The 16,855-nt window shown below is 38.7% G+C and overlaps 1 protein-coding gene across 2 annotated transcripts; it reads right to left on the bottom strand.

The window, feature by feature from the left end:
* Positions 1-5,390: 5,390 nt before the first annotated feature.
* LOC104690373 (epidermal retinol dehydrogenase 2-like) lies at positions 5,391-16,600 on the bottom strand. 2 transcript variants are annotated; one of them, XM_010401152.4, is made up of 7 exons: positions 16,576-16,600; positions 15,437-15,790; positions 11,923-12,054; positions 10,359-10,458; positions 9,157-9,301; positions 8,074-8,196; positions 5,391-7,586 (listed from the first exon to the last, which is right to left on the bottom strand). In XM_010401152.4, the coding sequence occupies exons 2-7, from the start codon at positions 15,761-15,763 to the stop codon at positions 7,493-7,495; spliced, it is 921 nt and encodes a 306-aa protein (XP_010399454.1). In that variant the 5' UTR covers positions 15,764-15,790; positions 16,576-16,600; the 3' UTR covers positions 5,391-7,492. The 2 variants fall into 2 exon arrangements, with proteins under 2 accessions (XP_010399454.1, XP_019142386.1); XM_019286841.3 differs by having other exon boundaries at positions 15,437-15,839; positions 16,576-16,594.
* Between the last annotated feature and the right edge of the window lie 255 nt (positions 16,601-16,855).

A 16,855-nucleotide genomic window follows, 5' to 3' on the forward strand; every position in this document is an offset into this window, starting at 1 on the left:
AATCATCAGTTTAAAGTGTGCTGCAATTCTATGTGATGTACTTTGAATTTAAACAAGCACCATCAGGTGTATTCCTTCTGCTGTTTAGGCTCTGGAGGGCCCTTACATGATAGTTGGTGATGAAAAGGAAGATGTTCATATATGCAAGCAAAGCAAACAACATCATGTTATTAAGAAGTGAAAATTAGGAAAGATTAAAATATATTTAATTAGCATTGTTTATTCCATGGGGTTTTTTGTGAGGAGAAATAGGACATCTAGAAAAATGCTGTAAATGCACTTAAAATTTATTAATTAGATCTGTTTCACAATGATTGGTAAAAAAAGAAAAAAAAGAAGACCAACTCCCTCTGTATTTTGCCCACTTTTGGTTCAGTCAGAGAATTTTAATGACAAGGAAGATAGCTTTGCTGCCTTTCTCAGTATTGTGAAGCACTATTTTTCCAAGGAATTGTCCTTGCTTCCAAGCACTAGCCTGTCCTGTTTGTGCTAAGAATGGTGGCAGCCAACTTTGAACGCACTTTTTCTTCGTCTGAGGCACCTACTCTTTCTTTGGTTCCTTTTTATTCAGGATGGGAAAAGTAAACGGTGGACCAGCAATAAGCTAGGCATTTATCAGACTTGTAGGAAGAGTTTTGGCTTAAATGGATTTGTGTATTACTAGTGAAATAGCCATTTTTCAACAGAATAGTTCTGCCAAGCATTGCATTGTTTGGAGATACATTGTTATCCAATACCTTTCTGATATATGTTTATCAAAACGACTGCAAACTTCTGTGGTTTTTTCCCTCACATTTGTGTGGAATCAGGAGGTTGATGGTATCACAGATGTAATTTATTCTGCCAATATCTACTCAGGATAAATCCCCTTTCTCCCAAATTGTTGGCTCTTTCTACCAAAGCTGTGACTCATGTCAGTAATTCCTTGCTGTACTTTGCTTAGAAGCATATTCCAGGGAAGCAAACAAAAATGCTCTCCCACACCTGAGAGTTTGCACTGATTTGGCAAAGGTGCTAAAAATATTTTTCCACTCAGCTTTCTATTTTGTTGCTTTTCATTGCTCTTGTTGTGAGTTACAGTTTTAGGCCAAGCAGTTAGTTCTCTCTGACTGTGACAGGCTGAAATAAATATATCTGGAGACAAGTATTCCTTATAAGAAAGAGTCTTTGAAGTCTTTGTCTCTCGTAAATGGGCATCATTTACAAGCCATGAGAGTTTGAAAATGGATTTTTTCATTTTTGCTGTCAGTGGAATATTGTTTGGCTGTTAGATTTTAGCAACATTTAGGTGCCAGACAGCAAAGCTGATGAGAAGTGTGGTAGAAGAGCCAAGTGAAGGCAGAGTGTGCTGGGTCTTTATGCTGTAGCTCTGGTGAACACCACAAGCAGAGCTTTACCCTTGCTGTGCCACCCAGGCAGAAGGCAGCAGCAAGGCTGAGAGTCTGTGAGAATCCAACACTGTCCTGGTTCCTAGACCAGGAAACCACAATAACCCTGAAACCACAATATACCAAGCACTGCTGCTGCTCATACACATTTGATTAAACATAAAGGACAAAACCAGAAGTTTCCTGCTCCTTTTTCTTTCTTGGTACCCTTTGGAAGCTCCAAGTCTCAGCCAGACAAAGGGAAAAGCTTCAATTTTTACAGCTAGTTCAGATCTTTGACCAAAGCAGCTAATATGTTTTATGGGCAATCTTAAAGTGAAGTAGGTTCCAAGCTATTTATTACAGACACAGCTTAAGTGTTTTTTACAACTTCCTGGTTGAATTAGAAAAAGATTACAGACCTGTTTGTTTAATCCCCTTTCCCAAATGTCACAATTTAATAAACATGATTTTGGAAGATTTAGTCCTTTAATGAATAACAACACATAAGCAAGAAATCATGTCCTTGCTTTGTGGCCTTCCTCCTTACCCCTGCAGCCCTGTTGGTAGGCAAGCATTCCTTACACATAATTTTCTCCAGATAACCTAAGTTCCTCTTTTTGCTTTCTCTGTCAGTGACCTAGAGCACTAGGGTAGTTCCAGCTGTGTCTCAGTTTAAGGCAAACTGCCTTTCAATCAATCTGAAGTTCTGATTATATTTTTTGGGGGAAATAAGGATGATAAAAAAGCTTCAAGGAAGATTCCCAGTGACCAAACTGTCTCTGAGACAATTTTAAAGTTGCCTATGAAAATACTAAGGATATTTTTCTAATAAGAAAGCAAAGAAACCAGAAGCAAAAAGCTGGAAACATAAAAATACTAGGAGAAAAAAAAGGCTCATGCACTTAAGAATTAAACATGTACAACATCTCTCTTGCATGCAGTACCAGCTAATGTTAAATGCTTCTTTTTTTGTATTTCCCCAGAAAGGGGACATTTCCTATTAATAGTACAAGAGCAGCACAATACTGCAAGTGTAGTATCATCAAAATCTTCTAATAGCAGCCTGCTGCACTTCCCTTTTAGATATTTTATCAGGTTATGTTAAGAAGTATCTGAATGCATCTGTGTTGCAATAGTATTGAAGGAGCTATTTTAAAGGTATTTCGCATGTGGAATACAAATCACTAAAACTAGTTGTTATCATTAACGTCACTAGATATGATGCCGTCTCCAAGATGGAAACACCTCTCATTTCCAGAGCATACGTGATGAGAATTTATCCCAACAATGCATCCGTTGCCATTATGTGTGGTTGAAGTAATTTAGGTTTTCCATTGTGGCATGTGTAGCATAATTCTCAAATTATGGGGGTTGTTCCTTATGTAGGAATTCTGTCTGCTCCCTCTTGTTCCTTTCATAAAGATGTGGTATTTATTTTCCTGATTCTTACTTTAGTTATTGCAGTGGCTTCTAACTTCCGTGTAAAAGTATGTTCCTTCTTTGGAAAGAAGATTGTAAAAATGCAAATGGGAGGAAATAATTGATTAGAAAGTCATTGTAAAATCTTTGCAAAACAGGGAATCAGCTGCCATGAAATTATATATTAAAGAATTATGTATATTAAATAAACACCACCAGTTTACCAGGTGGTAAACAGATGCGTGTAAGGCAAGCAGAGTCTTATGTAACATGGCTTAAATATTGAAGAGGAAGAATTTCCTTCTAATTTCCATTCCTGCATGGTCCCACAGCGTGGTCTCTCATCTCCTACTTTTGCAGGCATGGTCAGAATCATGAGTCTTCTCTTACGTGGGGACTCTCAGATTTGCCAGTTTAGTAGTCAAGGCACTGAAATTCCTTCAGCTTCCAGGGAAATACAAGCTATAGATAATGAGGGCTTTAGATAATGAGGTAGACATCAGGTCTAGCCTGATTTCCTATGTTTAATTTATGTGCTGTCAGACTCTAAGTAGCTTTCAAAGATCTTTGCAGGATTATCACACTCTCTGGCTTCTTTTCCTGTTCTGCAGGAAATAATTCCTTATTTCCTGTTACCTCCTAGCATATCATCCCAGGCAGACAGACAACACGATTGACTCTTGAGCCAGCTCTACCCAGCCGATTCTGTTGCAGAAAAGACAGTATCTTTAGGTGTGTAAATGCAGTCAAAATGCATATTGGAACTATTGATGTTCCATGTGTTAACTACATTTCTGAGAAAGAAGCAATGGAGGAAGCAACCGAGCAGCTGCTAGAGTGCCCCTTCCACCAACACAGTGCACTTGATCGATGAACACCTGGGACGCGTGGAGTTTATGAAAGCATTGAGTAATGCCTCGTGACGCTTTAAATCACTGCTACCTCAGGCACTGCTGCCAGCTCAGATTAGTTAATGAAGTGGAAGGCCACCTGACCATTTATTTGGCTTCAGCAACAGTTCTGAGCAATGGTAGAAGGCAATTAGAGCTATATTAGTTATTTTTTAAATTAAACAGTTGGGGTTTTTTTAGCAGTCTGTAACATCCTAAGGAATCTAAAGTATTGAACAGAGACATTGTATTGACTGCAGAAAGAAACTAGAAAAATCCATAGTAGTAATCAATGTAGAATTTTGATCCGTTAATAACTGGGCTCTTTGCATTGATTCAGGCCTTTCTTGCTCATTAAATTATATGAAATATTAAAAATCATCAGGGAATATAGAAAATAATAACATTTCTCTAGGTGTAAAAGTAAAGAGGTGAAAATTATTTTTCTAGTTACCATGAAAAATTGTAAAAGCATGAAGTCTCCTTTTCCCAGGACCAGTAATTACGAAAAACACGGACAGTATGTTTAGAGACAGTTTATGCAGCTTTCACTATTTTTTGTGTTTTTCTCAGGGTACAAGTAAGGTCAAAGTCAAAGGTAGTGACAGAGAAACAGGGAATTGCCTGATTTGGCACTTCCAGTGCCAAATCTATCCCTCCACAATTGTCCCATTACCTGTGGGAACTGTGAACTAAACATCTTTCCAGACAGAGGCTGAGAAAATACAAGTTACTCATGAAAAAGCCTTCAACAATTGCAGGATTTGGAAATACATTTTTCATTTTAGTATATAAACCTAGCCTCAAATTAGCTTTGAGTATTCTTAGAGTGTGTTCTATAAAAGCCATCCTTCAATAGAGGGATCAGGCTTCTAGAAAGAGTGAGGTTTTTCTGGGAATGTTTTAAAATTTAGTGGGGCAATGCCAATTCAGGTGATAGAGCAGAACAGGCTATCAGAATTTCTGGGAAATCCAGTTGTTTCTATGATTTGCTGAAAGTTGCATCTCAGTGTCTCGAGGCTTTTGTTACATTCTTAAGTATATAAATGAAGAACTTGAGCATATATGAGAAACTGTACTAATGACTTATAGGGAACACATAATGAATTTGGGTGGAAACATTGACCTCTGAAGTAAAAGGAACGAAGTATTGTCAGAGAATGAAATTCATGAGAAATCAAAGTTCCATATCCTTGCCTCTAAGGTTTAGTCAAAGATTTAGATTACAAAGTGACCAAGAGTCATTCAAATGTTTCTTTCTCAAAATGCCTATAATTTGAATATGATTAATGTTCTTCATAAGATACCCAGCACTACAACTTCCTTTATAAGAAAAATGTGTTCTGAAGATGTATGCTGTACCAATGGACATAAAACAAGAGCAAGGAGCTGACATCACAGATTATCTCACTATTGGTGCAGCAACACAGGTCTTTCTTCATCAGTTTTGCAGAGAACAAGGAGTGAGAAAAAAAGAGAAAAAATTAAGATAAACTGTATTCCAGTCTCATTTGCAGATTCTGTAGTAACAGAATTTCTCCTGTAAAAATGTTTTTGTCATGGAGGAGTTACAAATAAGATGAAAGCCTCAAAGAAAGAAAGGATACATTTCTCAGGAGTTGTTGATAACTCTGTGATATTTCTTAGGTGGCACACTACATTTCAAAATATAAAGATAATTTTCTATTAAAAAATAGGAACACCATCCAACTGCATCTTCTGAGCTTTAATAGGAAGGTTTTGGCTTACAGTTTTAGAATTGTATTACTGGATCTATCACACCTCTTTTCTGTACAAAAAAGAGAAACTACTCCCCCCCAAACACCACCACCACTAACCAACCCCAAAACCTGAAACTATTTTCCTGGTATTTTCATGGAAAAGAATGAGTTACTGGCTTCTAGGACTGATAAGAAGATCTAACAGATCACTGTGAGACTTAGAAAGTATAAGCTTTACAAATTCCTTCTTGAGACAAGCAGATTAGCCTGAAAAGAATAAATATGGAGCCAAAAGTGCCCTTGGCTGAGGTTGCAGCAATACAGAATAAGGTTTTGCAGGGTGGCTGTGAAGAATAGGTGAAGTATAGCTTAGAAAATAGGGTCTTATTTCCTTTACATTATTCTTAATCTATTCATGTCCTACCTATATAATTGGTGAACTTATAACTGCAGATGTAGGTGGTAAGGTCAATATACTATAGTTAAAGAAACTGAAAATAAGAAAAGGATCCTGAAAAGAGAGCCCTTACAGTGAGCTCCTTGCCTGAAAATGTTTCATCCTGAAACCTTTGGCATTTAAATGATGGATAGTCCACCATGTATTAATGTCATTAGCAGGTGACACTACTTCAAGTGGGAGTCTCATTTCACAAATCATTTTTAAATACATTTTTCTCACCTCAGAGCTCTGTTCTTAAGCTCTGCAGAACCAGCAATGAAATTATGCACTAAGATATTCAGGCCCACAATACATTCACAAAATATAATGTCACGTCAATTTGCATTGACTCCTGTAATCATACTTAAAAATGATCATAGATCTTGAGCCAAATTGTAACATTCATATTGAATAGGGAATCCCAATATTCAACATATTTGCCTGCAATTGAGAAAATGATTGGTATTTGCAGGAAGCAATTTCGACTTTACTGTCTAATTAATAGGAAGAAAATAATATTTAATTACTCATCAGCTAGAGAGTTTTAAAAAATATAAATCAATAAACTTTGCTTTCTGAAGAGCCAAATTTCAGAGAGCTTTCTCCTTCTGTCAGCTAAAATTTTCCCTGTATTATCTACAGGTACATGAAAGATTTTATTGAATGCATGCATACCTTGGAAATGCTGTGCACTCTTATAGGTATTTGTATCTGGGTGCTCTGGTGTTTAGTTAAGTGCAATTGAATTATGATGGCAAACGTGGTCAATAGATGACTGTTAAATGTTCTCTGTAATTCCTTAGAGTTTAATAAACTAGGCTTTGTAGATTCACTATTCTGCTATGCAGTTTATTTACTTGTTTTTAAATTAAGGGAATTATTAACATTTTAAGTCAGTATTTTCTGAAAATTTACATGAGGATTGATTTCTATCAATTAAGTACCAGCGCATATTTTGTGTAACAAATCTCTGAACTTCTGCTAGAGGGGAGTATTTTTGTTCTTTAGGACCTTAAGATTGTAATTTCATTTAAAAACAGTTGAAGAACATGGGTGTTACTCCTCTCCAAATATAAGGAGATATTTCACCCATGGTTTTCCAAGAATACATGAGGTATTCCTCCTGTCTATATTCTTTCTCCCGTGATTTACTACAGAATTGTGTTCCACAGTAACAGACAGGATACCTCATTTAAGGTTCATTCTGGAAGCAAAACAGTCTGTGTAAATTTGACAGTATGACATGAAGTCAAACATCTGTGCCTGGATTTACTGACTTTTATTGAGACCTCGACAAAAGCAGCAAGACATCATGAAATAAGAGGCTGGGTCATGACTAAAAATCAGTGTTTTTAGTATACCTCATTGAAGTTTCAGTCTGAAAACAGTACAGTCCATGCAAAGTTGTTGCTTGGTCACCCCACATAATACCTATGTAATTTTAAATGTTAGTGATTTTTCAAAAGTTACTCAGAAAATTGCAAAACATAAAAGACAGTTGTGAAGAATTAAATGGCATGCTGACCAATGTAAAATAGCATACAAGAAATAAATTTTTTGTCAAGAAGTAAACATGATTTAACATGTTGGTTTTTTTTTTTACTGAAAATGTTCAATTAGATGGCACTTGAGGTCTTCAGAATACTTCTGGTTTCAATCCTTTTTCTTCTCACCGAAGGCTTCTTCCATGCTCTCAGGGAACTTAATGTGAGACTCGAGGAACAGCACCACTTTTCTAGGAAGGAAACTGATGAGACAAACTTCAAGTTAGCCTAATTTTCTTTTTTTTTTTAAGAAAAAAGTACTCTGTAAGTAAAGAAATCACAAATACATTTTATGTGCTCAATACTTCTAATGTCTGGCAATAACATTTTTGGCACTTCAATGTTATAAATGGGGAAAACTAATGACAGACCAAGACGTTTTGTGAAAGCCCAGCCTGCAGTGGTGGCAGGGACCGGAAGCAGACCAGGCATTGCTCCCAGTGTACTGTCTTAGGAAAAGTTTCGAAATTTCTATACTGAACTGCAGTTTAAGACACTTATTAGGCACAGAAGGGGCCAGAGGAATGTTATTCACCTAAATTATTAAAAAATCAAACCCACTGTTTCTTTAAAATTGGGTAAATATAACTGAATTGACTGCAGGAATATTAACTAATTTTGACTAAACTGATTTTACAGGCATATGGCGAAGGAAAGAAGGTAATGCTAGAAGTCAAGTCACATGCTCACATTTTCAGACCAAGAAAGTATACAGCTGGAGGCATGATTAAATAAAATTTTTCCTTTTTAATTGCATCCACAATCCTGCTGGCTGCATACTCTGGATCATAAACAGGAAACAAACAGGGTTTTCTGTAAAACAAGAAAAAAGGGTTATGGAATGATGAAACTTTACTTTTGAGGTAAACACACACACATACATAATTAAAAAATTTATGCATTTTCCCCCTTCCCCTCAAGTATTCTTGGAAAGGAATCTCCAAACCTTTTTCCTTCTGCTATCATCAAAATAAATTGAAAGCACTTTGGTGATGTTGTGAATTTAATGACTTTTTTGTAAGATGACCACAATGAAGTTGATGTCCACAGTGATTCCAGCTTTGGAAACTTCCAAGCTTAGCCATACCATATGCTATTCTATGCATCATTGCTCTCCAGCAATCCTTTTCTGCTGTAAATGCTGAGGTGACAGCTAAACAGGACCAGGCTTGTCACCAGCCAGGAGAAGGGCTCTGCTCTGCTCACATACGCTGCTGCACGACGATGGATGGTGCAAGCAGGAGCAGAGCCCTGAAAAACCAAGATCACTGGTCCTGCACTCCTGCAACTGCTCATTCAGAGCTTGCAGCCTCTCCCATCACTGCAGCCACAGAGCCATGCAGCAGACACCATCACCACAGCCATTCTCACTCAGAAGTACAATACCTGCCAGTACAGACAGTGGGGCACAATTAATAAGGACAGGTCATGGGTATCCCGACAGCCATAACTGTAATTACACTGTAAGATTACTTACTTGGGGCAGAGAATATCCTCAGTGCCCACTCTCCTGACAAATAAGGTTCCATTAATCCTTAAATACTGCTGTGCATCCCTAACTGTTTCTTGACTGTGAGGTTATTACACAGTCCCTGTTATTAACTGTATGCAACACTGGCATTTCTTTACATCAAAAGACGTAGTTGTTTGTGCCAATAGGGAAAAAATACTGAATTGAAAATCAAATCAACCAACCAAAAACTGTATATGATATACCTGGTGAGTGGTGATTTTTTTTACATATGAAATAGTACAAATCTAAGTTTTACTTACTTGCTTTTGAAGCCTTTACTTAACCTAGTACTAATAAAATAAGGACAAATGATTTTGATTTTAATGCCATGCTTTCCTCCGTGATACAATTCTGAATTTATGGCTTCCATCATTCCAATGACTGCACTCTTACTTGCACAATAATCTAAAAAGTGAAGAAAGAAGAAATATCCAAAATGTCAAAAGCACCACAGTAAAAGCGATATACAGAATCAAATTCTTGGTAATACAATTTAAGCCACAATATTATTTAATTCTGTCATTAGCAGTCTTGTAACTAGTGTTTTAAGCGTATTGGTGATGCTAACTGGAGATTATTGGCTCTTCCCATGAATGATACACAATTGCCTAAGGATAAAATTAATCCTTTCAGAGGAGGTTTTTTTTTTTAGTGCACTATGGAGAATTATAGGAAGATGAGCTTATTCAGCATTTGCTGTACATTTCCAGATACTCTTATACAAACCAGGCATTCTTTCAGTTCAGAATGTCTTCAACTTTTAATATCACAGGTTACATTTCAGAAAGAACTATTTATAGTGGTAGAATATAAATACCCTACTTGTAAATGCTGCTTCAGCCTATTACTTCTGATTTGCCCTGCAACTGCAATACATTTTGTTTGTCCAGGAAGACTGAATCTTGTCTGATTTTTATTGTTTGATGAATGTATGGGACTCCATACTTGGACATGATCAAAACTTGCCCTCACACAGCCCTGTGCAACCTGATCTAAGCCGAGCCTGTTTTTTGGGGGCAAATATGGACCAAGCGACCTTCAAAGATTGCTTCTAAAACAAATTATTCTACAATTTTCCAATTGTTAGAAACTGTTTTAATATACTGCCTTACACAGCATTTCCTAAAACTTTTTCAAATGTGCGTGAAAATAGTTGTTACGTACAATGAAATCCAATTTTGCTAAAAGACTAACTTCAAAGACGGGCGTAAGAGGTAGTTTGCTATTCTTCAGGAATTCACCCACAGTGAATGATGGAACCACACAGCCTAAAAATACATCTCTAAGGTGTGAAAGATTATAATGCATGGATGGGCAGGCCCACTCCCATAAGCCTTAATTATATGGTGAAAGCTGAACATGACTTGTATTATCAATACCAAGTATGAGCCCTCGATAGCAGGGTCCAAGAAAAGTGATTAGTGTGTAGATCTAATTTGTAATGGCAGTTGACGATACTTACCTGACGCCCTGTAGAGTCCCAGTAATCCAGATCCACTGGCTGTGCTAACCAGTTGCCCACGGTTACAGGCCACCATGGCTGGAAGAAAGGCCTTGCAAGTCTAAAAGAACATAAATATATTTATTTAAAAATCCCCTTTATAAATAGGCATAACAAAAATGTTTCATTCCAAAATTAGGCTATACAAACTGACTTGCTTTCTGGGCCTTCAACATACAAGAAGCCCAACTGACCTTTTATCTCTGTAATGGTTTTTAAATGAGAGACAGCACTTCCTAGAATGACTACCCTCTGTCTGAACATCTAACAGTATTAAAACATCTTATTAAAAGCAGCAAAGTTTGTGTTTTCTCTGCTTCCTGGTTCCTCGCGATTTGTCTGTTTGAGACTATTGCCAAAGGTTCGGTACACAAGAGGGAGCTAGAAGTCAACACATTAAGGAGAGTTCAGCTGTCTGTGGGCCCTTTTTGTATCAGGCTGAAGTGCCTGACAATTGCAGCGCTCCAGGACACCACTGTGGGTGATACTAACTGGAAAGAGTGATGGTGTTTGATGAAGGGGAAGATAAGAAAAACAGACAAGAGCAGTAACAATTTTTTTTCAATAGTTGAGGAATCCTATTAGACTCCATATGTGAATGCCTAATACATCACTATCCTCCTGCCCTGTGTTTCTTCAGACCTGTCAGGGGGAACACTTCTCCCAGTCCGTTTTCTTCAAGTATTTGGAAGAATGATGCAGTGTGGATGGGGAATACTTAGAGGACTTCTATCTGCAATGATTTTCCATTGAGAGCTGCCTTTTGACAAAGGAGTTGCAATGCTATATTGTTCCCTGAGGCAGGCTGTTCGCTCAGGCTTGTAAACAAAAAGTGCAAGAGTAGTAACACAAGTAGCAATAGTAACACTCTCTCACAAAAAAAACCCTCCTCCTAAAGTGTGCTGAGACCACAAGTAACTGCAAATTCATTCAGGGGTAAGAAAACAGAACAAATTGTTACTGGCTAGATATGTTCTTTAGTCAGATGGTGACTAGGAATGAAAGCACAACCTGGAGACTGACACCAACATGTGCAGCATAAAATCATGGAATCATTTAGGCTGGAAAAGACCTTTAAGATCATGGAGTCGAACTCTAAACATAACACTGCCAGTAAACCATGGTCATGTCTCCCTGAATGCTGCAAGTCTCTTAGGCAAAGCCTTCTGATGCCAGGAAACATGAGGAGCAGGGAAGTCACATGCCATCATGTCAGCACTACCTTCAGCCACAGCTGTCACAGGCAGGGCATGTTTCACCATACAGTTGCACAGACTTTGATTTACCAGAGTGCCCAGGCAGGTTTGTGTTATAACATTACTGAGACATCCTGGGGAGACTGTCAGTGTGGTGTGTCTTCAATTACAGGATGATTATGACAACATATATTCCCCCAACCAAGGTCCTTCACATCTCTTTTCCAAGCTGAGTTTTTAAGGTAGATGCCATCATCATGATTTTCACACCAAAATACTTGTCTGTACCTTTTGGTCGTTCAGTAGTAAAAAAGCCACAAAAACTTTACCCAAACTTGAGAAAAGAAGTTGATTCTCAAGGTCTTTTCAAAATCTTCATCTGTAAGCTCACAGAACTTTTTCCCAAGAGCTCTGCCAGCATTATTGATTAGAATAGTAACATCCCCAACTTCTTTTCTAACCTGAATAAAAAGAAAAAGGACAAAGAGAAAGCTTTAGAAGGTATCACTGCCTCTTGTGTTTCATTTATGGAAACATTTAGTAGTATTTGCAATAACTGGTGTGCATGAAAACATAAGTATGTAAGAACTGTTGAATTGGATCAGATCAAAGATCCATCTAAGCCCCCTAGCCCTTGTCTCATGGTGGATGCAACGAAAAAAGGACCCGGGCTCTAAGGTGTCCAGTGTACTCAATTTTCCCATGCTACAACTTAGGATCTTTTGAGAGGTATAAGGTATCTGTATCATATATAGATGTGTTTAATATATCCCAGTGATTCTCCACCCTGCCTCACTCCTCAAATTTGTCTAATTTCTCCCTGAACTCCAGAATACTTTTGACTTCCACAAAAAACTAAGTTCAAAATTGACAAAGCTTTAGTGTGCACTGTGAGCACACTTTAACTGCAATCAGAAAATTCCTAGTCCCCTGTTTTTGGTATTGTGAGAACCTGCATTCCTCTGCCAAGCCTGCTCAACCCCCTTTCCATATAATTTTTACTGAACTGGAAAGAATTCAGCTCAGAGAACTGGGGGTTACCAATGCTCTGAGTACAAAAGCATCTACCATGAAATAGATAGATAAAATTTTCATTAGCTCCATTTGCATTTGTTTTCATAAGATTTTGTGCCATGATTCGGATTTTTATCAAAGCAGATGGCCAAGATTTACTTACAGTATGAAGAATCAACTAGAGGTGGATGGTTATCTGGGGTCTCAAAATTTTTAGGTGTCTGTTAATTCTTGTGTTAATGTAATTTCTATCAGTTTTCTGTAAGTCAGGTTCATAGTCTGGTTTTGTGCTCTCAAATGCCCTTTAAGACTGGCATATTTTCTATGCTTTGTTCCTTGATCATCTGTTATAGTAAAACACACATCCTGCATTTATAGGCCATCAGATCCATATCTGATTTCCTTCAGAATTCCCAGGTGGACACTGCTTGTTCCTGAAAATTAGTTGCTGTTCACTTGACCAGTTTGTTCTAAAACCTCTTGTTTAGGGACTTCAATGTTCTCTTTTGTTCACTAGAAAGAAACTAAACTTACGTTATGGGATACTTAGGTTTTTCTGCACTGAGTATACCAAATAAAAACAATTAATTTAATTTTCTTGCTATTGCTTTCTCTTCTGTGTCCAAGCTCAAGACTTTTCTTATTACCAATAAAAAATTGGCAGATTAATTTCCAAGAGTAGAGGAGGCCCATAGTTGAAAAACTCTCCATCTCAGAAAATTTCTGTCTCCTCCATGACTGAACAATACATGCAAATATCTGTGAATATATTGGTGTTGTTAACAATAATTTGACACAGTAACAGCAATTTTTAAATTTTAAACTGTTCTTTAAGTTTCTGTTGGCAGGTCAGTCTGTGCACTTCAGAACAGTGTTTGCTGATGTGGGCACAGCAAATTCCGCAGGCTGGAGTCCTGTGGCTGATTTGGTTAATGTGTTTAGAAAGTGAAAATTACCTGAGGGCACAAAACAAACCTGTTGAGACTCTGCTAAAATGTGAGCAAACAAATAATTTCAAAATGTTCAGTATGGACAATGAAGTCCAACAAAGAAATTAACTACATAAGCTTGAATTAGTCATTTTGGTGCATGTCTTTGCAAGGAACAGTATTTATGGGAATAGGGGTTTAATGCCAATTTAAAATGGTATTTTTTTAAAAGATATTTGATCTTGGTAAATTCTAAGATAAGTGGGGATTTTTGTACTTGCAAAAGGAAATGTCAAGAAAAATTGCTGTTTGATTTATACTATCATTCCAAATAAAGATCAAATGTCACATTTGAAGTACTGCCCCCAAGTTGCTCAGACAGAAATTTCATCTCACTGTAAAGTGATAATAGATATTAAGATTGCTGAAATTACTGTGATTGCTGGTCCAGAATTTTTGCATCATTATCAATGGCTCACACAGGTGATGGGGTTGCATCATCTGTACTGACCAAGCCCCTGGCAAAGATCATCCTCCTCGAACAACTTGTATTGTGTCAGCACAGCACAGAACACTCAACACCTTGCTCATGTCTGCAGACATACTATTATGGTACAATAAATATATCCTCATTACTGCCCAAGTAATACCGAGATACCACCTGTGGTTCTTAACATCTAGCACTGATGACCCCAAGTGGAATTTTTTTCTCTACAGTTAGCGAGCTGTGCCCCACATGCTACTTATGAGTGTGGGTAAAAGAATGCCTTGCTGGTTGCAAGCATGAGAATTGCAGTTCCAGATACTTACAGATCCTGAATCCAACTTACCTTTTAGATGGACTTTTCCTCAAGAACATTTCTTGAGGTAAAAAAGTGTTCCAAACCTTCATAACCTTGCTCAGAAAGACTTAATCTGGTTTGGTTAAAACTAAAAGCAACAACTACAAAACAAAGAGCTAAGCCCCACCACGTCCCCACCTTTCCACTCACAACTCATGGAAAATTAATGTGACATTCCAAGTCTCTTCTGAAACAATCTATCAACATTTGCATCATGAAATAATTTAGCTCATTTCTCTGATGTATGTCTTCAGACACAGAATGTCAAAGATGTGACTTGTGAGTCATGTATATAAGTGTGTACATTGAGAATTTAACAAAAGTTTACACTTGGATGAAGTGGCAGAGTGGCTAACTGATTATAAGATTATAAGTGAAGTTACACTGAGAAGCGTTTTCAGGCAGCTTAAGGAAAAGTGAAAATTAATAATATTAATTCAATGTCCAATTTCTGAGCTATGACAATAAAGTAATAGTTCACAAAGCATAGGTCAGCACAGCAGAAGAGTTTCATTGAAAATGGAGCTCTTCTCTATCTTATTTTCCAGCTGTATTGATCAAAAAATGAACTGAAGAGGAATCATCAATTTGGCTGGAGATCAGCCACATCCTAATGACATTTTTGAAAACATTACATCCCATATCACCCTTAAAGAAATATGATTTCCTTAACAAATAGGCAAAGGAAAGAATCCCCCTTGTACAATATCCACTGACTGTTCTGTTATTTTAAAATTATTTATTGATATTTTAAAGGACCTTTAAAGCCTACATAAAATAATATGTGGAGATAATCTCTGCTGCATGCTTTACCATACTCTTAATCTAAATTTTACCATCTCACAATGAAGACTAGAAATGGATAAATCTCAATAGAACTGATTAAACCCAGTTACTTTGTTCCAACCATAGTTTAAGTTCCATCTAGAAACTACTTTTGAAAAGGTGAAAGACATTGTCCTGCAGGATTGCTTCCTTCTAGGGAATAGTATGTTTTCTAAAAAAGCAATAAATTCAGTAGGATATTCTACTAAAAAGAAGCAAAATGCAGATCTTACCTTGTCTGCCTGTTCATAGACATCCTCCCTACTGCTGCAGTCACAATGATAGACAAACACCCGGTTGGCTCCATTTTGTTGGGCTAATCTGCTTGTTTCTTTGTTACCTTCATCATCAATGTCCCAAAGAACCAAGGTTACTCCCAAAGGAGCAAATTTTAAGGCAACCTGCCTTCCAATCCCATTTGCAGACCCAGTAATAAGTACTATTTCACCAGCAAAACTTTTTTTGCGTAGAGGAAATATACAGAAGGTGTTCTCGATGAGTAAAAAAATTAAAAATTTCAGGTACTGTAGTAACTTCTGGATGCTTCTGAAATTGAACATGATTTCTCAGGTACAAGCACCACTCTTCTGTTGTGCAAACCCAGAAACAAAATACGTTACAACAGTGGGATATTGACTGAAAGAAAGAAAATTTCAAACAGCAAGTTCTTTCCCAGCATTCTTTTCTGTGGGTGCAAAATACATTATTAAAGACTTGTTTTGTGAAAGCTGCCTTACAAGTCAGATTAAAGCCACTGTCTTCCTCTAGATGCTATGGACTGTTTCATCTTGGGTTCCTCCGCTTCCAACTCTGTTTTTAAAAAGGTTCAGTAACATACCTTCTAGGCAGGTATGTTGCGGCAATGGCTGTAGAGCACTTTGTTGTCACAGCACGGTGATGTTAGCTGAACAAAAAAGTACTGAGCACACTGGTGCGATATCAACCTCAGGAAGGAAGGTGTCCTCCTTAGCGGGAAACATGACCTGTTTCGGAAGGCAGGCAATCGGAACGTTCCCACACCGTGAGTATTTTCCAGTGCCGTGCCGCCGAAATCACACCACGTATTCCCACTTGCCGGCAACTGACCGGCCACAGGGGAAACCCCGGCCCTGGCACTTATGAGCCTTGGTCTTCAACCTACATTAGGCAGCACCGCTCCCTTTACAGTGCTTGAGACGGGACAGCAGAAGAAGCGCCCACACGGACCCGGGGGGGCGGACTCGTCCCGTGCCGTCCCATGCCATGCCATGCCATGCCATGCCATGCCATGCCATGCCGAGCCGTGCCGAGCCCCGCAGCCCCTTGGCCCCTCCCGGCCCTGCCCAGCAGTCACATCCTCGCCCCCTCCCTGCGACCGCTCCCCCGCACTCACCGCGGGCTCCCGACTGTCCCGCACCTGCCCACCCGCCGGGACCAGGAGTGGCCTGGCCCTGCCCTGCCCTGCCCGCCCCCAGGGCTTGGCCCCGTGCGGGGGCGGCCCGGGGAGGTGCGAGGTGCCGGGCCGGGCAGGCGGAGCTTCCCGGCCGGGCGGGTGCGGGCTGCCGGCGGCACGGAGCACCAAGCCTGGGCGGCTTCCCGAGGGCACCTGTTGGGTGGCAGTGCCCTCTCCCACGTCGGGACATCCCGCTGCTGCTGCTGCTGCCACGTCGGTG

Source organism: Corvus cornix, chromosome 2 (assembly GCF_000738735.6).
Source record: "Corvus cornix cornix isolate S_Up_H32 chromosome 2, ASM73873v5, whole genome shotgun sequence".
Lineage (NCBI taxonomy): Eukaryota > Metazoa > Chordata > Aves > Passeriformes > Corvidae > Corvus > Corvus cornix.